The sequence below is a fragment of the Lepidochelys olivacea genome (genome assembly GCF_965140295.1).
Source record: "Lepidochelys olivacea isolate rLepOli2 genome assembly, chromosome: 13".
Taxonomy (NCBI): Eukaryota; Metazoa; Chordata; order Testudines; family Cheloniidae; genus Lepidochelys; species Lepidochelys olivacea.
In genome coordinates this window covers 816,047-830,160 of record NC_140423.1, presented here as the reverse complement: position 1 = coordinate 830,160, position 14,114 = coordinate 816,047, and the positions used below count along the sequence as shown (strand labels likewise).

The following is a 14,114-nucleotide window of genomic DNA, read 5'->3' as shown; positions in this document are numbered from 1 at the left end:
GGGGTGTGCACTAACCAGCGAGGCCTGGCTTCCCGAGAGCCCCACTGGGGCTCGGGGAAATATGGAGCAGATGGCAGGACCCAGGGGCACTGTCCCTCCTGGGTAGGTTGCGGCAATGGGCATGGCACAATCAGCCCATCTCCATGGCCTCCCCAGGGCCCATCTGGGCCCCTCTCTGCAGCGACCAGGGAGCCCCAGCAGGCCATTGACTTGGCACAGCCCCTCGGGCTCTCTGGGTGCCCGCCCCGGGGGGGCACTGCCCAGCCAGGGGTCTGGCACTGGCCCTCAGAGAGAGGCCTCTGGGACCCGCAAGCTGGACGAGGCTGACCTGGCATCCCTGTCCTCTGGGCACTCCCACCTCGCCCCCTGCCTAGACCCGCGCAGGCACCGCGGCTGGCCGCAGCCCCCGAGCTGTCTGGCTGAGGCTGGGGCCAGGGCCGGGAGCGAGGGTCCTGCTGCAAGGGCAGCCCAGGGAGCCGGTGTCTTGAACCCCTGGCTCCCCTCTCTGCCCGCCGCCGTGCGGCAGAGCCCGCTCACAGCCTCCCCCCGCGCTGAGCCCCTCTACCCCAGCCCTGCCCCTCGCCCCGGGGCCTGCCCCACACCGCCAGCCCCGCGATCCGCCTCGGTCCCTGGGGCGACCTGTGCTCGGGGGGCTGCAGCCCGGCTCCTCCACAGCGCAGCCCCCCGAGCCCGGGGCTCGCCGCTGCCGCAGTCCGAGCGGGGGGCTGCGGCGCTGCACGCGGCCGGGCCGGGGGAGCTGCGGTCCCCGGAACGCCCCGGCCCCCCCGCTCGAGGCCGAGCGGCTGCCAAACTCCCCCCCCCGCCCCGCCCCGCCCGGCAGGAGCCGCCGGAGCGCGCGCCGGAGCGAGCGAGCGAGTCTGTGCGCCGAGGCCCCCGCACTGCGTCCTCCCCCCACACCGGCGGAGGCGCGGAGCCGGCGGCTGGGTGCAGCGCGCTCCGGCCCGCGGGCAGCAGCAGGGACCGGGCAGCCGGCGCCATGCTCAACAGCCTGGCGGAGGGCGAGGACGGCGAGGGGGGGGCGGCCCAAGGTAGGGGCGGCACGGGGGGGTCGCGGCCGGGGCGCGGGTCCCCGGGGGCAGCGAGCCCAGCCCGGCCGGTGCCGCGGAGCCCGGGGCAGCCCTGCGCCCCGTGCCGGCATGTGGCCGCGCCGGGCCAGGGCGCCGGAATGCGCCGGGCGCGGGGCTGGCGGCCGGGGCGGTGCGGAGCGGAGCGGGCGGCAAACGGCGCTTCTCGCCCCGCAGCCGGCAGGTGCCCGGGGACCCGCAGCCCGGAAAGCGGCAGAGCTTCGGCGGGGGGGCGGGCTGCTGCCGCCCTCGCCTGCCGGGGGCGGGGGCCGGGGGCGGCGGCGCGGGGGGGTCTTGCGGCAGGGTGCAGCTGGACGCTCCCGCCAGCTCCTGCCGTTGGCCCGGGGGCCCTGCCGGGCATCCCCCAGCCCGGCGCGGGGCTCGGCGGGGGCTTCGCCGCCTTTGGTTTGTGGGTGCGAGTCCGCCTGGCCGCGCCCCAGCTCCCCCCGCAGCTGCGCCCCCGCCAGCCCCCTGCGCGGGGCCTGTCCAAGGTGCTGAAGTCCCGTTCCAGGTTCTCGTGCCGGGGACGCTCCGCTCCAGCGCGAGCCCGGCTCCGGGGCGCTGCAGCCCCTGCGGTTTGGCGTGTGACTCGCCCCTGCTTTGCAGCCGCAGAGCTCGAGCCTCGGGCTCGCTGCCCCTGCCCGCCCGTACCGGGCGCTGCACACTCACTGCGGTGGGGCAGAGCAGGGCAGGATTGGTGCGCAGGGTTGGGAGCCCCCTGCAGACCCGGGGCACAGCGCCATCGGGGACCCCGCGGTCGGGGGCCGGGCGGACCTCGGTTCGCTTTCAGTGGCTGCAGCTAGGACGCGCCGCATTGGCCCGTCCGCTCCCTTGGGCTCCCCGAGGGGCCAGCTCAGCTGCTGGGACTCCCGGGCCCTGCAGGGACTTGCGCAGCTTCGAGCCGCCAGCAGAGCTCGGGCCGAGCCCGCGTTACGTCCTGCAGGTGTCTGTGTGTAAACCCCACCGCTGGGTAAAGCCAGACAGGGGCCTGACCGGCCCACCCCGCGCAGGGCCAGCACTGGATCCCCCCATCGCCCCTCTGAGCCCACACAGCCCCGGGAGCAGCCCGCAGGGGCAGGCTGCAGAAATCTCTGGCTGCCTGCAGCGAAGTTTGGGAGGGGGAGTTTTGGCGCGGGGGGGCCCTTCTCCCCGGGGAGCCCAGCCCGTGGGGCGGGGGTGGCTCACGCCTGCCCCTTCCCTTGGCCGCCCCAGAGCCCTCCCTGCCCTGGAGCCGTTCCGCTCTGCGCTCTCCTTGGGACCGAAGCTGTGCCCAGGGGCACCTGGCCCCTCTGCCCAGTGGGGCTGGCTCTGCTTCGCCAGGCCCAGCCGCCGCTGCAAGCGAACCCTGGACCGGGAGCGCAGGGTCCCTGGAGCCCGGTGCCTAGGAGCAGAGGGTCAGTCGGAGCCGGGTTTCAGGATCCCCCCAGCCAGGCCCTGGTCCCGGGGACAGAGCTCGCTGGAGAGCCACAGTTTGGGGAGTGGGCACCTGCTCTGTGCTCCCTGGATCCTGCGTTTCTCGGGAGGGGGGCTCCAGCTCCGGCCCTGCGGGAGCCATCTTTGCCTCAGGGCCAGCACCCTGCTCTGGAGCTCCACTTCCTGGCCCCAGGGACCCTGAGGCCAGCGCTGGGGCCAGTCTGGCTCGCAGCTCTCTTCTGTGGCCTGTCCCCAGGCAGGTGCGGGCTGGCCCAGGCCAGGGCTCCCGAGCCGCAGCGAGGTGCCCCAAGGCAGCATGGCCTGGCCCGTTCGCTCCAGGCCACCACAGAAGTGTCCAGGCTGCGCTCGCACCTGGCTCGAGCCAGTGCCCGGCCTGGCCTGGGAGAGCCCGGCGGATGCTGGGGGGTGTCTGCCCCGTGGGTGCAGTCTGGGAATCGGTTTAACTGCAGCCGGCCAAGCATCTGGGCTGCAATCCGGAGCTGGCCCTGGTTTGGGGGGACGGAGTGGGTGGTCTGACATGGGTCAGGTAATGAGACTGGAACCGAAGACCCCGCTCCGCGTGGCCGGGGGTGGCAGCAGCTCTGGTGGAATGGAGGGGCCCAGCTGACCCCTTAGGGGCCCTGCCCCTCAGCAAAGCCTGCACTCCCCTGGGGACCCTCACGCATCCCCCAGGCTGACACGCCCCTGTGTGCTTGGAGCCAGCCCAGGGGCCAGAGCTTATGCAGAGTCGCAAAAGGCGGATGGGGGAGGGGGCTCCAAGCAAGAGCCCCCCAACTTCTGTAGGGTCTGTGTAAAGAAAGGGAAATGGGAAGGGTTGGGGCCCCAGCATTCTCCTGGGGGGCCTCTGCCCCGGCTACTCTGCCTTGCTGGTTCCTGGCTGGGTCATGGGATGGCAAAGCCCAGCTTCCACGGGGCCAGTGAGGGGCCAAGCAGGGTGGGGGGGCCCAGTCCTGAACAAACTTGATCCTTTCTGATGTGTCAGTGGGTGTGCAGAGGCTCAGCCAAGATTGGGCCCCATTGGGGATCCCAGTCAATGATGGGCATCCCATGGCTCTGCTGCCTGCCTTGCCCTGCCAGGATTGGGATGCCACAAAGTCCCTTTAAAACCTCCCTGCATGGCACAGACATGACCCGCATCTGACAATGGGGGCTGTCAGGAGGTGGGGGAGAGGGAGGGAGCTAGCTGGGGAGGGGAGGGTCTTGCTATGCTGGGCCGGTGAAGTGCATGGGGATGCGACTCTCTCCGAGTACCCAGTAGCCTAGAGAGCCCCTCAAGGAGCCAGGAGAGCCCAGGCAAGGCTGCTTGTAAGGCAGGGGCATTGGCGGCTCTTGGCTGGAAACCCACCTGTGCCCTCAGCCTGCCTGGCCAGGAGCTGCTGTCTGGCATCTTGTGCCCCTTGGAAAGGGTAATCAGCTCCTGCCTGTGGCCGGGCTGTTCCACATCTGCAGAGCACCTGCCCCTGCTGCTGCAGGCTCACGGGGAGGCCTCAAGGCTGGGAACAGTCCATTGCCTCAGAAAACAGGCCCTGCTCCCTCGAGGGGAAAGGCGCTGGGCCTCATTCCCCTCCCCGCAGCCAGCCAGTCCCCTGCCCTGCACCTGGATGGGAGCCAGTGTCTCCTACAGAGGAAAGCACCTGTGTCCAATTCATGTGCACTTCCAGCTGCGCTTCCCTACACCATCAGTCCGTGGGAAGGGGGAGAGTCCCCCCTGTTCAGCCAGCTGAGCTCAGCCAGCTCCTGGACCTTCAGGGGCTGCTGGGGGCAGGGGGCAGTTGGGCAAGAGGCAGGTAAATACAGGGGATTAAATGGAGAAGCAGCAGGGTGTTGGCAAGCGATGGGGGTGGAGAGGGTGCAAGGGTGTCTCTGCTCATGGTCAAGGGGGAGATGCAGCTGGGATGCTTGTTATGGTGTGTCTCCACTGGGGTGGGGTGTGGGAGGGGCTGTCCTGGGCACTGGGGGGGGGGGCACCTTGCTGATGAGTACAGGTGTGCGGCCTCAGTCGGGGTTGGGCCCCAGGCAGGCATAGCCCTGCCTGTGGAGCTCACACGGGAATTGCCCAGAGTGAGTGGGATGGGGCTGCACATGCCCAGGTGCCAGATGCCCGCACCCTCCAGCCTGGCCATGTGCTCAGCTGGTTCCATGCTGGCGTCATGGGGGGCTGAAGGAAGGAGATCAGGGGAAGGGCCTTGTCAGGGAAGTGGGGGAGGCTGAGCATATCTGGTGGGACCTGGCTCCCAGATCACACTTGATGCAGGCTGGCCCAGCCCCCCTGCCCAGAGCTGGGCGCATTTGCTGGAGAAGGCTGGGCTGACCACAGGGCTCTGGGGAGGCGTGGTGTGGGTACAGCAGATGGGGCTGTGCAGGGAGATTTCCCGTTCTATAAATAGCCCCATTCCAGCGTCCAGGCCAGGCCTGAGGAGTGGCTCACTGTTAACCAGACTCCAGGCACCGTCACAATACAGGGGCACACAGCCTGGGTCTTGCATACCCCGGGCCTGCCCTCCTGTCCTGACTGCAGGCCGGAGGAGTCCGTGCTGCACCCGGTGGAACCCCCATGGGCCCTCCAGACAGCCGCCCCTCATTGTTCAGACCTGGTCTCAGCTTCTTGGAGCGGCTGGCTGGCAGCTGTGGGTCTCTGCCACTGATCTATGCAGCGTCCTGCAGCCCCTCCAGGTGCTCTTTGGGCACAAGGAAGTGGGGGAGTGCCAGGGAAGGACATGCTGACCCCACCGTGAGTGAAGGCAGCTTCTTCGGCCTGGCCCCCCATCCCTGGGGTTCAGGGATCTGCTCTGGTCAGTTAGCCCCTCAGGGGTCTGGCTCTGGGCTCCCCCCTTCCATGTAACGTGTTCAGTGGGCAGTGACGTTTCCAGCCCAATTTAAGATGGAACGAAAAGCTGTTAGGAGGGCAGATTGCCGTCCGCCTTGGCCCTGCTTCGACCCAGGTAGCGCCCGCTGCTGTGGAGTGGCAGAGACAGTCACGGCGCCTCAGTGCTGCCCTGCGCAGGTCAGGGAGCCCCACAGGAGCCCCTGCCAGGTGCGGGGGGGGGGGGATGCTGCAGCTCATGCCCCCTCCCCTGTAGCTGGGCATGCAGGGAGCTTGGGGCGCGTGTTCTGTGCTCTGCCCTCCCCAGCCGGCGGTTCTCCCTGCACTGAGAGGGGATTAGCCGATACCCGCGCTGGGGCTGTTGTTTCTCTGCCAGTAATCCAGCCGCGAGCCCTGCCAAGTGCCAGAGCAAATTAAACGGCCGATTCAGGTTGAGTGTTCCCAGGGGAGGGAGGGAAGCTTAGAGCAGGGAATCGAAGCCTGCGCTTGCTCCTCCGGCTCTTCATTTCGGGGCCACCACCGCAGCAGGGACAGCCCAGCCCTGTGCCCCTGCCCAGCTGTGCTCACTGCTGCAGCTGCCATGGGGGTCCGACCCCACTCTCCCCTGAGCTCCCAGCACCATGGAGCCCTGAGGGGTTCGTGCCTGGAGCTTCCCAAGCTGCTGACCCCCTTTCTCCCCCCAGGTTTTGTGTCTCAGGCTTGGGCTGGGCCGAGCTGTGGGCTAGTGGCATCTGCAGGGGGGTGAGTGGGGGGTCGCTGCCAGCTGGGTTCTGAGCCCAGCAGCCCTCGCGCCGGAGAAGTCAGAGGATCGCAGTCATGGCCGCAGTGCCCTGTCTCACTGCATCCATGGGGGGACGTTCGTGGCTCAGGCCCGTCAAGTGGACAGGGGCCTCGCTGAGGTCAGGACGCTCCAGTGTGAGCAGGAGCGGGAGCAGAGAGACCGAGCTGGGAGCCGAGGGCACGGGGCTGGGCTGATCCGAGCGGGGCTGCGGTGCCTGGTTTGGCTGTGGTGCCCGCACAGCCCACAAACGGTGTGACGAGCTGCCGGGAAGAGGCTGCACCAGCCCCTCTGCGGCAAAATGGTCTCCAGCAGGAGCCGGGAGCCCATCCATCATCTGGGACCCCGGCAGCCTGCGGTGCTTAACTCCTTCCAGCCCTAGAGGGCTTGGCACTGCCTGGGCTGGGGGGCAGCGTGCATGCATCTCGGGGGTGGGCTGAACATGGCCTGTACTGCCCCAGCCAGACTCCCAGCCCTCAGCCCGGGCTCCTGATTGCCCTCATGGGGAAGCTGCTTTCCCGCCTGCCTTCCCCACTGCTGGCAGCATGACTGATGGTCACTGGCACAAGCAGCCAGAGCCCAGGAGCTTCTCCAGGCCGCGGCCAAGGGCTTGTCAGAGGCCGGTGTGAGTGTGCCGGATGGTCTGTGTGTGCAAATAGCATGCTGGTGCCAGCTGGGGGCAGCCCCGTGCACAGAGAACCCCCAGCGCACCCCTTCGCAGGGCCTGGGGCGTGGACCGACTCCTGAGCCGGGATGGCTCCAGCCGGCGAGAGCAGCCTGGGGCTGCTGGGGCTGTGAGCTCTGGCACCTCTGGCCCTGAGCAACGAATGGACACAGCGGCTGGCGGAGGGCCCAGCAGGCCCTCCCATGGGACCCACATGGGGGCACCATGCTGTGCAAGGAGAGAGGAGAGACTCAGACCTCTCGGCAGCATGCGCCCCACCCCCAGAGTCCTGCTCCATTTACTACTCTCTCTGTCCCCTACCCCATGCAGCTCCCGCGCCTTGCGCTGTCATTGTCTCACAGCTGGCCCTAGGGAGCCACCCCCCCGGGGCTCTGAGAGACTGTGAAGCCCCCGCCAGGCTCCACGGGCAGTCCAAGCTGTGGGAGGTGGGGCTGGCAGGGCCAGTGCATGAGGACACCTTGACTGGGGCACTCAGGGGGGCATTACATTGGCACAGTCCCATGTGGGCCTCCTCTGGCCTGAGACGGCTCCCTCCCTGCACTGCCCCTTCGCTCAGGTCTCTGTTTCCCATTTTGCCAGTGAGCGAGAGGGGCCGGCTGGGGAATGGAGCAGCAGGCAAGTTCCTAGGGAGCCCCCCCAGCCCCAGCCACATCCCCGGGACAAACAGGAGGTGTCAGCAGGGCCCATCCTACCCAGTGAGGATGGGGAGAGCGAAACTAGCTATTCCCCGGGGACTCCTGCCCGGCCCTGGCCAGCCCTAAGACACTGCCCTGGGCAGCACCTGTGACCCGCCCCGCTCCCTCCCTCCAAGTCTGCACAAGCCTTCTTGCCTTGCGGGCGTGACAGCCTCTCCCCTCCGGGCCTGGCCCTGCACCCAGCAGGGAGCACGTGGGGAGGGTCCTGCACAGAGCTGGCCCTTAGCTCAGGCTGCGTCTGCATCTTTCCCGCACACCAGGGCACCGCGCACATGCCAGGCTGTCCCTGGGCTGCGGCTCGACATGTAGGGCCCATGACTGCGAGTGTCTGGGGACAGGAGATTCCCGGCATCGCTCTCATGTGATGGCCAGAGGAGACAGTTCCTGCGCTGATCCATGGTGCTGCCTGGCATTTCCCTGGGCCAGAGCCATGTGGGGTGGAGGAGACGAGGCCTGCAGGATCTGCCTGGGTCTGGATTAGCTTGAGCCATTCCCATGAGCTCAGGGACACCCCACCTGCCCCCCTGGTTAGCCTGGCTGCGCCGAGGCTTTGGGGCTGGCTTTTACCAGCCCACGGTGTTCAGTGCCCATCGCTGCCCATGGGATGTAGGGAGACGTCAGCCATGCAAGGGCCAAAATGGGAATGCAGTGGGGAGGTGCTGTCTGAGGGAGATGTGGGGTGGTAGGAGTTGGTGTGTGTGCGGGTAGGATGTGGGGCTAGGTGCTGGCATGTGGGGTGTGGGGGGTATGATGTGGGGCTAGGTGCTGGGTGGGTAAGATGTGGGGCTAGGTGCTGGCAGGAGGCATACGATGTGGGGAAGGTGCTGGCGGGGGATAAGATGTGGGGTAGGTGCTGGCGGGGGGTAAGATGTGGGGCTAGGTGCTGGCCTGTGGGGTTTCAGTGACACACCAGACAGCAGCAGCTGGCTGGCCCCACAGGCTCTGTGTGGGAAGATTGGGATGACTGCGGGTGGGGTGCAGGGAGCTCCTGGGTGGAGGCTGCGTGGGGAGGTGCAGAGCCCCCCGAGGGGTGTCTGTGGCCCCCGAGGCCCCTCCAGTGCGCGGCAGGAGCCAGGGGGCCCACGGGCCGGGCCAGCGCAATCGTTAAGTAAGAGCCGGGGCTGCCGGGTCCACCGCTCACTCCTGCTCTCCGTTGCCATGGAAACCAGCCCGGTGAGGCTGTGGCCCGTCTCTGCACGGCGAGGCGCTGGGCAAAGGGAGCTGCTCTGCCCTGGCCTCTGCTCTCGGCGCGGGCTCTGCCCCGCCGGAGCCCCCTGCTCCCCTGGCCTCGCCTCTCCGCAGCCTGGGGCTGAAGGTAACAGCAATGTGGCGGGGCGGTGGGCTGGGATCCTGCCATCGCTGGCTCTGGGGTGCTGTGGGGCACCTGGAGACACTTGTGTTCCCCAGGCGCCGGGGCTGGAGGACTGCGCCCCATTCCCCTCCACAGAGAGGGGCTGCGGCTACCCGCCATCCCCCTGGGGTGGCCATGGGAACAGGGCAGTGCAGCCTGGGGCACTCGCATGGCATCTGTGATCTCCCCAGGTAGGTTGTCTCCTTCTCCAAGCCTCTGGGGAGAGATTAGTCATGTAATCGATACACAGCATCCATCTCCACACCCCCCGCCCCTGGCCCAGCTCTTTGGCTGGTGCTCGCTGACCAAGACAAGGAGTTCTTGGGTTCCAGGTCTGGCTCCATCTGGCCGGTGCAGAGCGGGGGTTCTGGGGAGGGGAGCTCATTGCTAACATGCCGGCCCTGCGGTGCCACCAGGGGCTGGCTGCCCTCTTCCTACTGGCTCACTGGGGTGAGGACTCTGAATGACTGGCCCTGTTGGCATCACAGGGATTGAGTTGTGGGGCTTGCTCTCCTTTCCCAGACCTGGTACGTGCTACTCCCCCTGGGCTTGTGGGGATTCGCTGGACATTTTCAGCCTCATTTCTGCTTGTTTGTTTGTTTGTGGCGTGATCGTGTGACTCCAGTCCCTGCACCATTCGCTAAGGGGAGAAAGCCGCAGCCACTGCCCCTGCAGCGAGGCTTCCTCCAGGGAAGAGGGGCCAGCGTCGCTAGCCATTTCTCCAGAGTATGCAGCATAGTGCCTTGTGCAGGGGGTGGGTACCGGTACCAGCATTGTCCTCTGGGTTTCCACTTCTGGTGGCTGGAAGCCCACAGAGGAGCTGATCCCATTGCACACCTCATTCCCTGGTGGGTTGCATTCAGGAGATAGCAGGTAGGACTATGGCCTGCCTCTGCCCGCTGGGGCTGCTGTGTGTGTCTTTCTCTTCCTTCCTTCACCCACGCTCCCCTCTTGCTCTGCCAGAGGCCAATTTATTTCCTCCTACTCCTGCCCCTGGGCCTCCTCCCACCGCACCCCTTGCATGGACTGCCCTCCCTAGAGCTCCCCTCTGTCTCCTCAGTCACACCTCTCCCAAAGCCACAGTGCCCATGAGGAGGGAATTTCTCTGACAGGGTAACAAGCCTTGGGGGTTGCGGGGGGCAGTAGATGTCACATATCTCGACTTTAGTAAGGCTTTTGTTATCGTCTCACGACCTTCTCAGAAACAAACTAGGGAAATATAGCTCAGATGGAGCTACTGTAAGGTGGGTGCACAACTGGTTGGAAAAACATACTCAGAGGGTAGTTATCAATGGTTCACAATCAAACTGGAAGGGCATATCGAGTGGTGTCCCACAGAGATCTGTCCTGGGTCTGGTTCTTGTCAGTGTCTTTATAAATGATTTGAGTAATGGCATAGAGAATACACTTATAAAGTTCGTGAGTGACACCAAGCTGGGAGGGGTCACGAGCACGTTGGAGGGCAGGATCAGAATTCAGAATGATTTTGGCAACCTGGAGAAATGGTCTGAAATAAATAGGATGAAATTCAATAAGGACAAAAGCAAAGTACTCCATTTGGGAAGGAACAATCAATTGCACAAATACAGAATGGGAAAGGACTGCCTAGGAAGGAATACTGCAGAAAAGGATCTGAGGGTTATAGTGGATCACAAACTAAATATGAGTTACAAATATAAAAATTTGTAACACTGTTGCAAAAAAAGTGAACATCATTCTGAGCTGTATTAGCAGGAGTGTTGTAAGCGAGACACGAGAAGTAATTCTTCTGCTCTACTCAGCACTGATAAGGCCTCAGCTGGAGTATTGTGTCCAGTTCTGGGCACCAGACTTCAGGAAAGATGTGGGCAAATTGGAGAAAGTCCAGAGGAGAGCAACAAAAATGATTAAAGGTCTAGAAAACATGACCTATGAGGGAAGATTGAAAAAAATGGGTTTGTTTAGTCTGGAGAAGAGACGACTGAGGGGGGGACATGATAACAGTCTTCAAGTACCTCGAAGATTGTTATAAAGAGGAGGGTGATAAATTGTTCTCCTTATCCACTGAGGGCAGGACAAGAAGCAATGGGCTTATATGGCAGCAGGGGCGGTTTAGGTTGGACTTTAGGAAACACTTCCTAGCTGTCAGGGTGGTTAAGTGCTGGAACAAATTGCCCAGGGAGGTTGTGGAATCCCCGTCACTGGAGGTGTTTAAGAGCAGGTTAGACAAACCCCTGTCAGGGATGGTCTAGAATAGATCAGTGTTTCTCAACCTGGGGGAGGGGTCACAGGACAAGTTTAGGGGGGTCACCAGGGCTGGCATTAGGGAGTGGCAAGCAGGGCAATTGCCCAGGGGCCCCACATCACAGGGGGGCCTCTAGCTGTAGCCCGAGCCCTGGTGCCCAGGGCTGAAGCATGTAACTTAGCTTTGCAGGGCCCCCTGTGGCACGGGGCTCTGGGCAGTTGCCCTGCTTGCCATCCCTAACGCGGGCTCTAAGTATTATTCATCATTTACTGAATGATATTTAAGGAAGCGGGTCACAAAGGGGGTCACCAGCACAGAAGGGTTGAGAACCACGGTTCTAGATAATGTATAGCCCTGCCTTGGTGCAGGGGACTGGGCTAGTGACCTCTCAGGTCCCTTCCAACCCTGTGTTTCTATATGAAACAACCCTTCTGCCCCAGAAAGGCATCATGGCAGGATCTCCCCCTGCAGCCTCCAGTGTCCCTTCCCTCACCCTCCTCTCCAGGCCTCAAGGTTCTGACTCAGCTGAAGCCCCTTGGGGCTCAGCCATGGGAATCTAGCAGATTGCCTCTGGGCCCCTGCCTAGGACAGCTGCAGTGCACAGTGCCTGGCAGCATTGTCCATAGGCAGATTCCTGTTTGTCTCTTTCTTGTCCCAGTCAGCAGCACTCGCGGGGTGGAGGGTGAGGGCAGGCTGCGCATCCTGTTCTGGTGTCTGTCCTGCATCGGTCTGAGCTGTTTGCTGCTTCTTAGCAGCATCACTGCGGCGGGAAGGAGGAAATTGGCAACCTTGTTTTCAGAGATTCACTCATTAGTAATGGGGTGGGTGATTCCAGTGTGGCTGCTTGGGCTGTTTCTGAATAGAGATGTAGCTAAATACAGAGCCTCTTGAGCCTGTGTGAGTGTGATGGGCACATACACTTCGTTCGGCCAAGGGTCCTAGCTGATATGCAGTTTATCGCATTTTTGTACGTCCCCCCAGAGCTCTGGGTAGTACACTTTTAAGAAAGTTGAGCTGGATGGGTGTGCATGTGTCCATGTACATACCCGCATGTGGCTATTATATAATATGCATTCTGTACAATATTTGTAAATGAAAAGTGAGCTACAACCAAGCAATCTGGCTGCACTCTGACAGATTCCTTCGTACAAAAGGATAGTACATAAAAAGCTATACAGACCACCTGTGTTCTTCACACTAGTGTATGGTGCTGAGTGAAACTGTCACTGCAACCTAGGATTTGTGTGTGTGAGGTGAGGAGTAACCAGAGGTGAGACTAACACGTATGTGGCGGTTCAGCTGGGATTACGGTAGGCAGGTAAGATTGCTGGTGTCTGATGCTCTGACTTGGTTTTTCTGTCACTCTGGGACAGGTTGGGCTCTCAAGTCAGGCACTGAAGTGGCAGTGGGCTGATTTGCAGGCCCACAGTTTCCTTTGACAGGTGTGACAAGCTGGGGTGGGCAGGGTGCAGGCCTGGGACTCCAGAGACCTGGGGGTTCAGTCCCTGACTCTGCCACAGGCTCCCTGAGTGGCCTTAAGCATGCCACCTTGGCCCAGAACCTCCAAGCGATTTAAGTGCCTAGCACCCATTGAGATCTGTGCCCAAGCTCCTCTCTGTAAAATGGGGGTGATGCTGTCCCCCAGGGGTGTGTGCAGAGCTGCAGCTTGTGTCGGGCTTGGCACCGCAGGGCTGGGCTGTAGGCTGGCTGTGCTCAGAGTCCTTGAGCTGCTGGCTGGGTTAGGAGCTGAGGCCAGATCCTCAGCCACTTCCACTTTACACCCGGTGAAGATCTGTACCAGGCTTTGCCTTGCTGCGGCGTATGAAGCTCTAACCCCCCTGCAGTAACTAGGCAAACAGCGCTCCTGCACCAATGCTGTGGACAGCAGGTAGTTTGCCCCGCCAAGCACTTCGGCCTTGGGGTGCCACGCCTGGGGAAGACGTACCGCAGACGATGAATCACTACCTCAGGCAGGCACGGGGCACGGCAGCTGAGCCAGGAGTTAGAGGCTGGTTGCCATGTTTGCCGAGGCTGCAGTTCTCTGGTGGTTGTGATTGACACACGTGGTGCGCGGCCTGTTTTCTGCTGTTGCAGGGCAGCAAGGGGTCTTGGGCTCCCTTTGCCCGTCTCCCTCTCGCTGCCCAAGCATCCTTTGCTCTGGGAACGTGACGTGTGGTTTGGAATTGCTTGTTTCTGTCCATTGCGAATAACGTCACCAACAGGCTGTACCTCCTCTGGGGAGGGCGCGGACAGGGTGTCACAGCCCCACAGGGTTGGTGTATGGCCCCATCTTCGGAGTGGTCTAGGACGAACCCCTCTGGTGTGCCCTAGGCCTCTCATTCTTCCTCCAGGGTAGGCCGTGCAGCTACACACAACCTCTGGGCTTGCAGCCCCCGGGAGCTCCGTCAGCAAGTCCCTGAGGGAGACGCGTACGGACGTCCCTCGCCCAGCATGGGCAGTGACGCTCACACAGCGCTGTCCCACAGTCGGGTTTATTCGCTAGCTGGGACATGGCCCAGGCAAGCCTTAGGGTAGCACAGAGAACTGAAGGGTAAAGCACAGTCCAGTCTGGTTAGCCCAGCGCCCAGCCAAGCTGTAGGGACCCCTTGGTTCAAGCTCCGTCTGTCTCCTCCTTGGTCAGACCCGGGTGAGAGCCCCGGCTCGGTCCAGCAGCCAGCTCTCCTCCCCCACCTCTCCCGTCCTCTGCTCTGGAGCTGGGGACCGTTGTTCAGCTCCCTAGGAGAGGTGGGGAAGGCCACAGCCCTCTGGTTGCTAGGTGTCCATGTCCTGGCGACTGGATTCGCCATGGTCTTCTCAGCCACTCCGCTGATATCGAGACCTCGACCCAGACTAGGGACACCCACATACTTCAGCCTGTCCTGAGAGCAAACAGTTCTTTTGCGTCACTGGGTAACAGTGCAGCACATAGGGGAAACTGAGACACACATAGGCTTCATAACAATATTACAAAATACTCCCACTTGTGTCACGGAGTGTGGGGGAGTCCAGGCCCTGCACCCCTCTTCCTGGGATTCACT

General features: G+C 63.2%; 1 protein-coding gene across 3 annotated transcripts in view; it reads left to right on the top strand.

Moving 5' to 3' along the window:
- The window catches only part of SLC12A5 (solute carrier family 12 member 5), a 118,327-nt gene that overhangs the window by 36,134 nt on the left and 68,079 nt on the right, over positions 1 to 14,114 (top strand). The window contains exon 1 of one of the 3 annotated variants that reach the window (XM_084646128.1): positions 932 to 1,049. The exons of the other annotated variants lie outside the window; for them this stretch is intronic. Coding sequence (XP_084502254.1) covers positions 998 to 1,049 — 52 coding nt within the window. The 5' untranslated portion in view covers positions 932 to 997. Of the gene's footprint in view, positions 1 to 931; positions 1,050 to 14,114 lie in introns of those variants that run through there. 3 annotated transcript variants of the gene reach the window in all.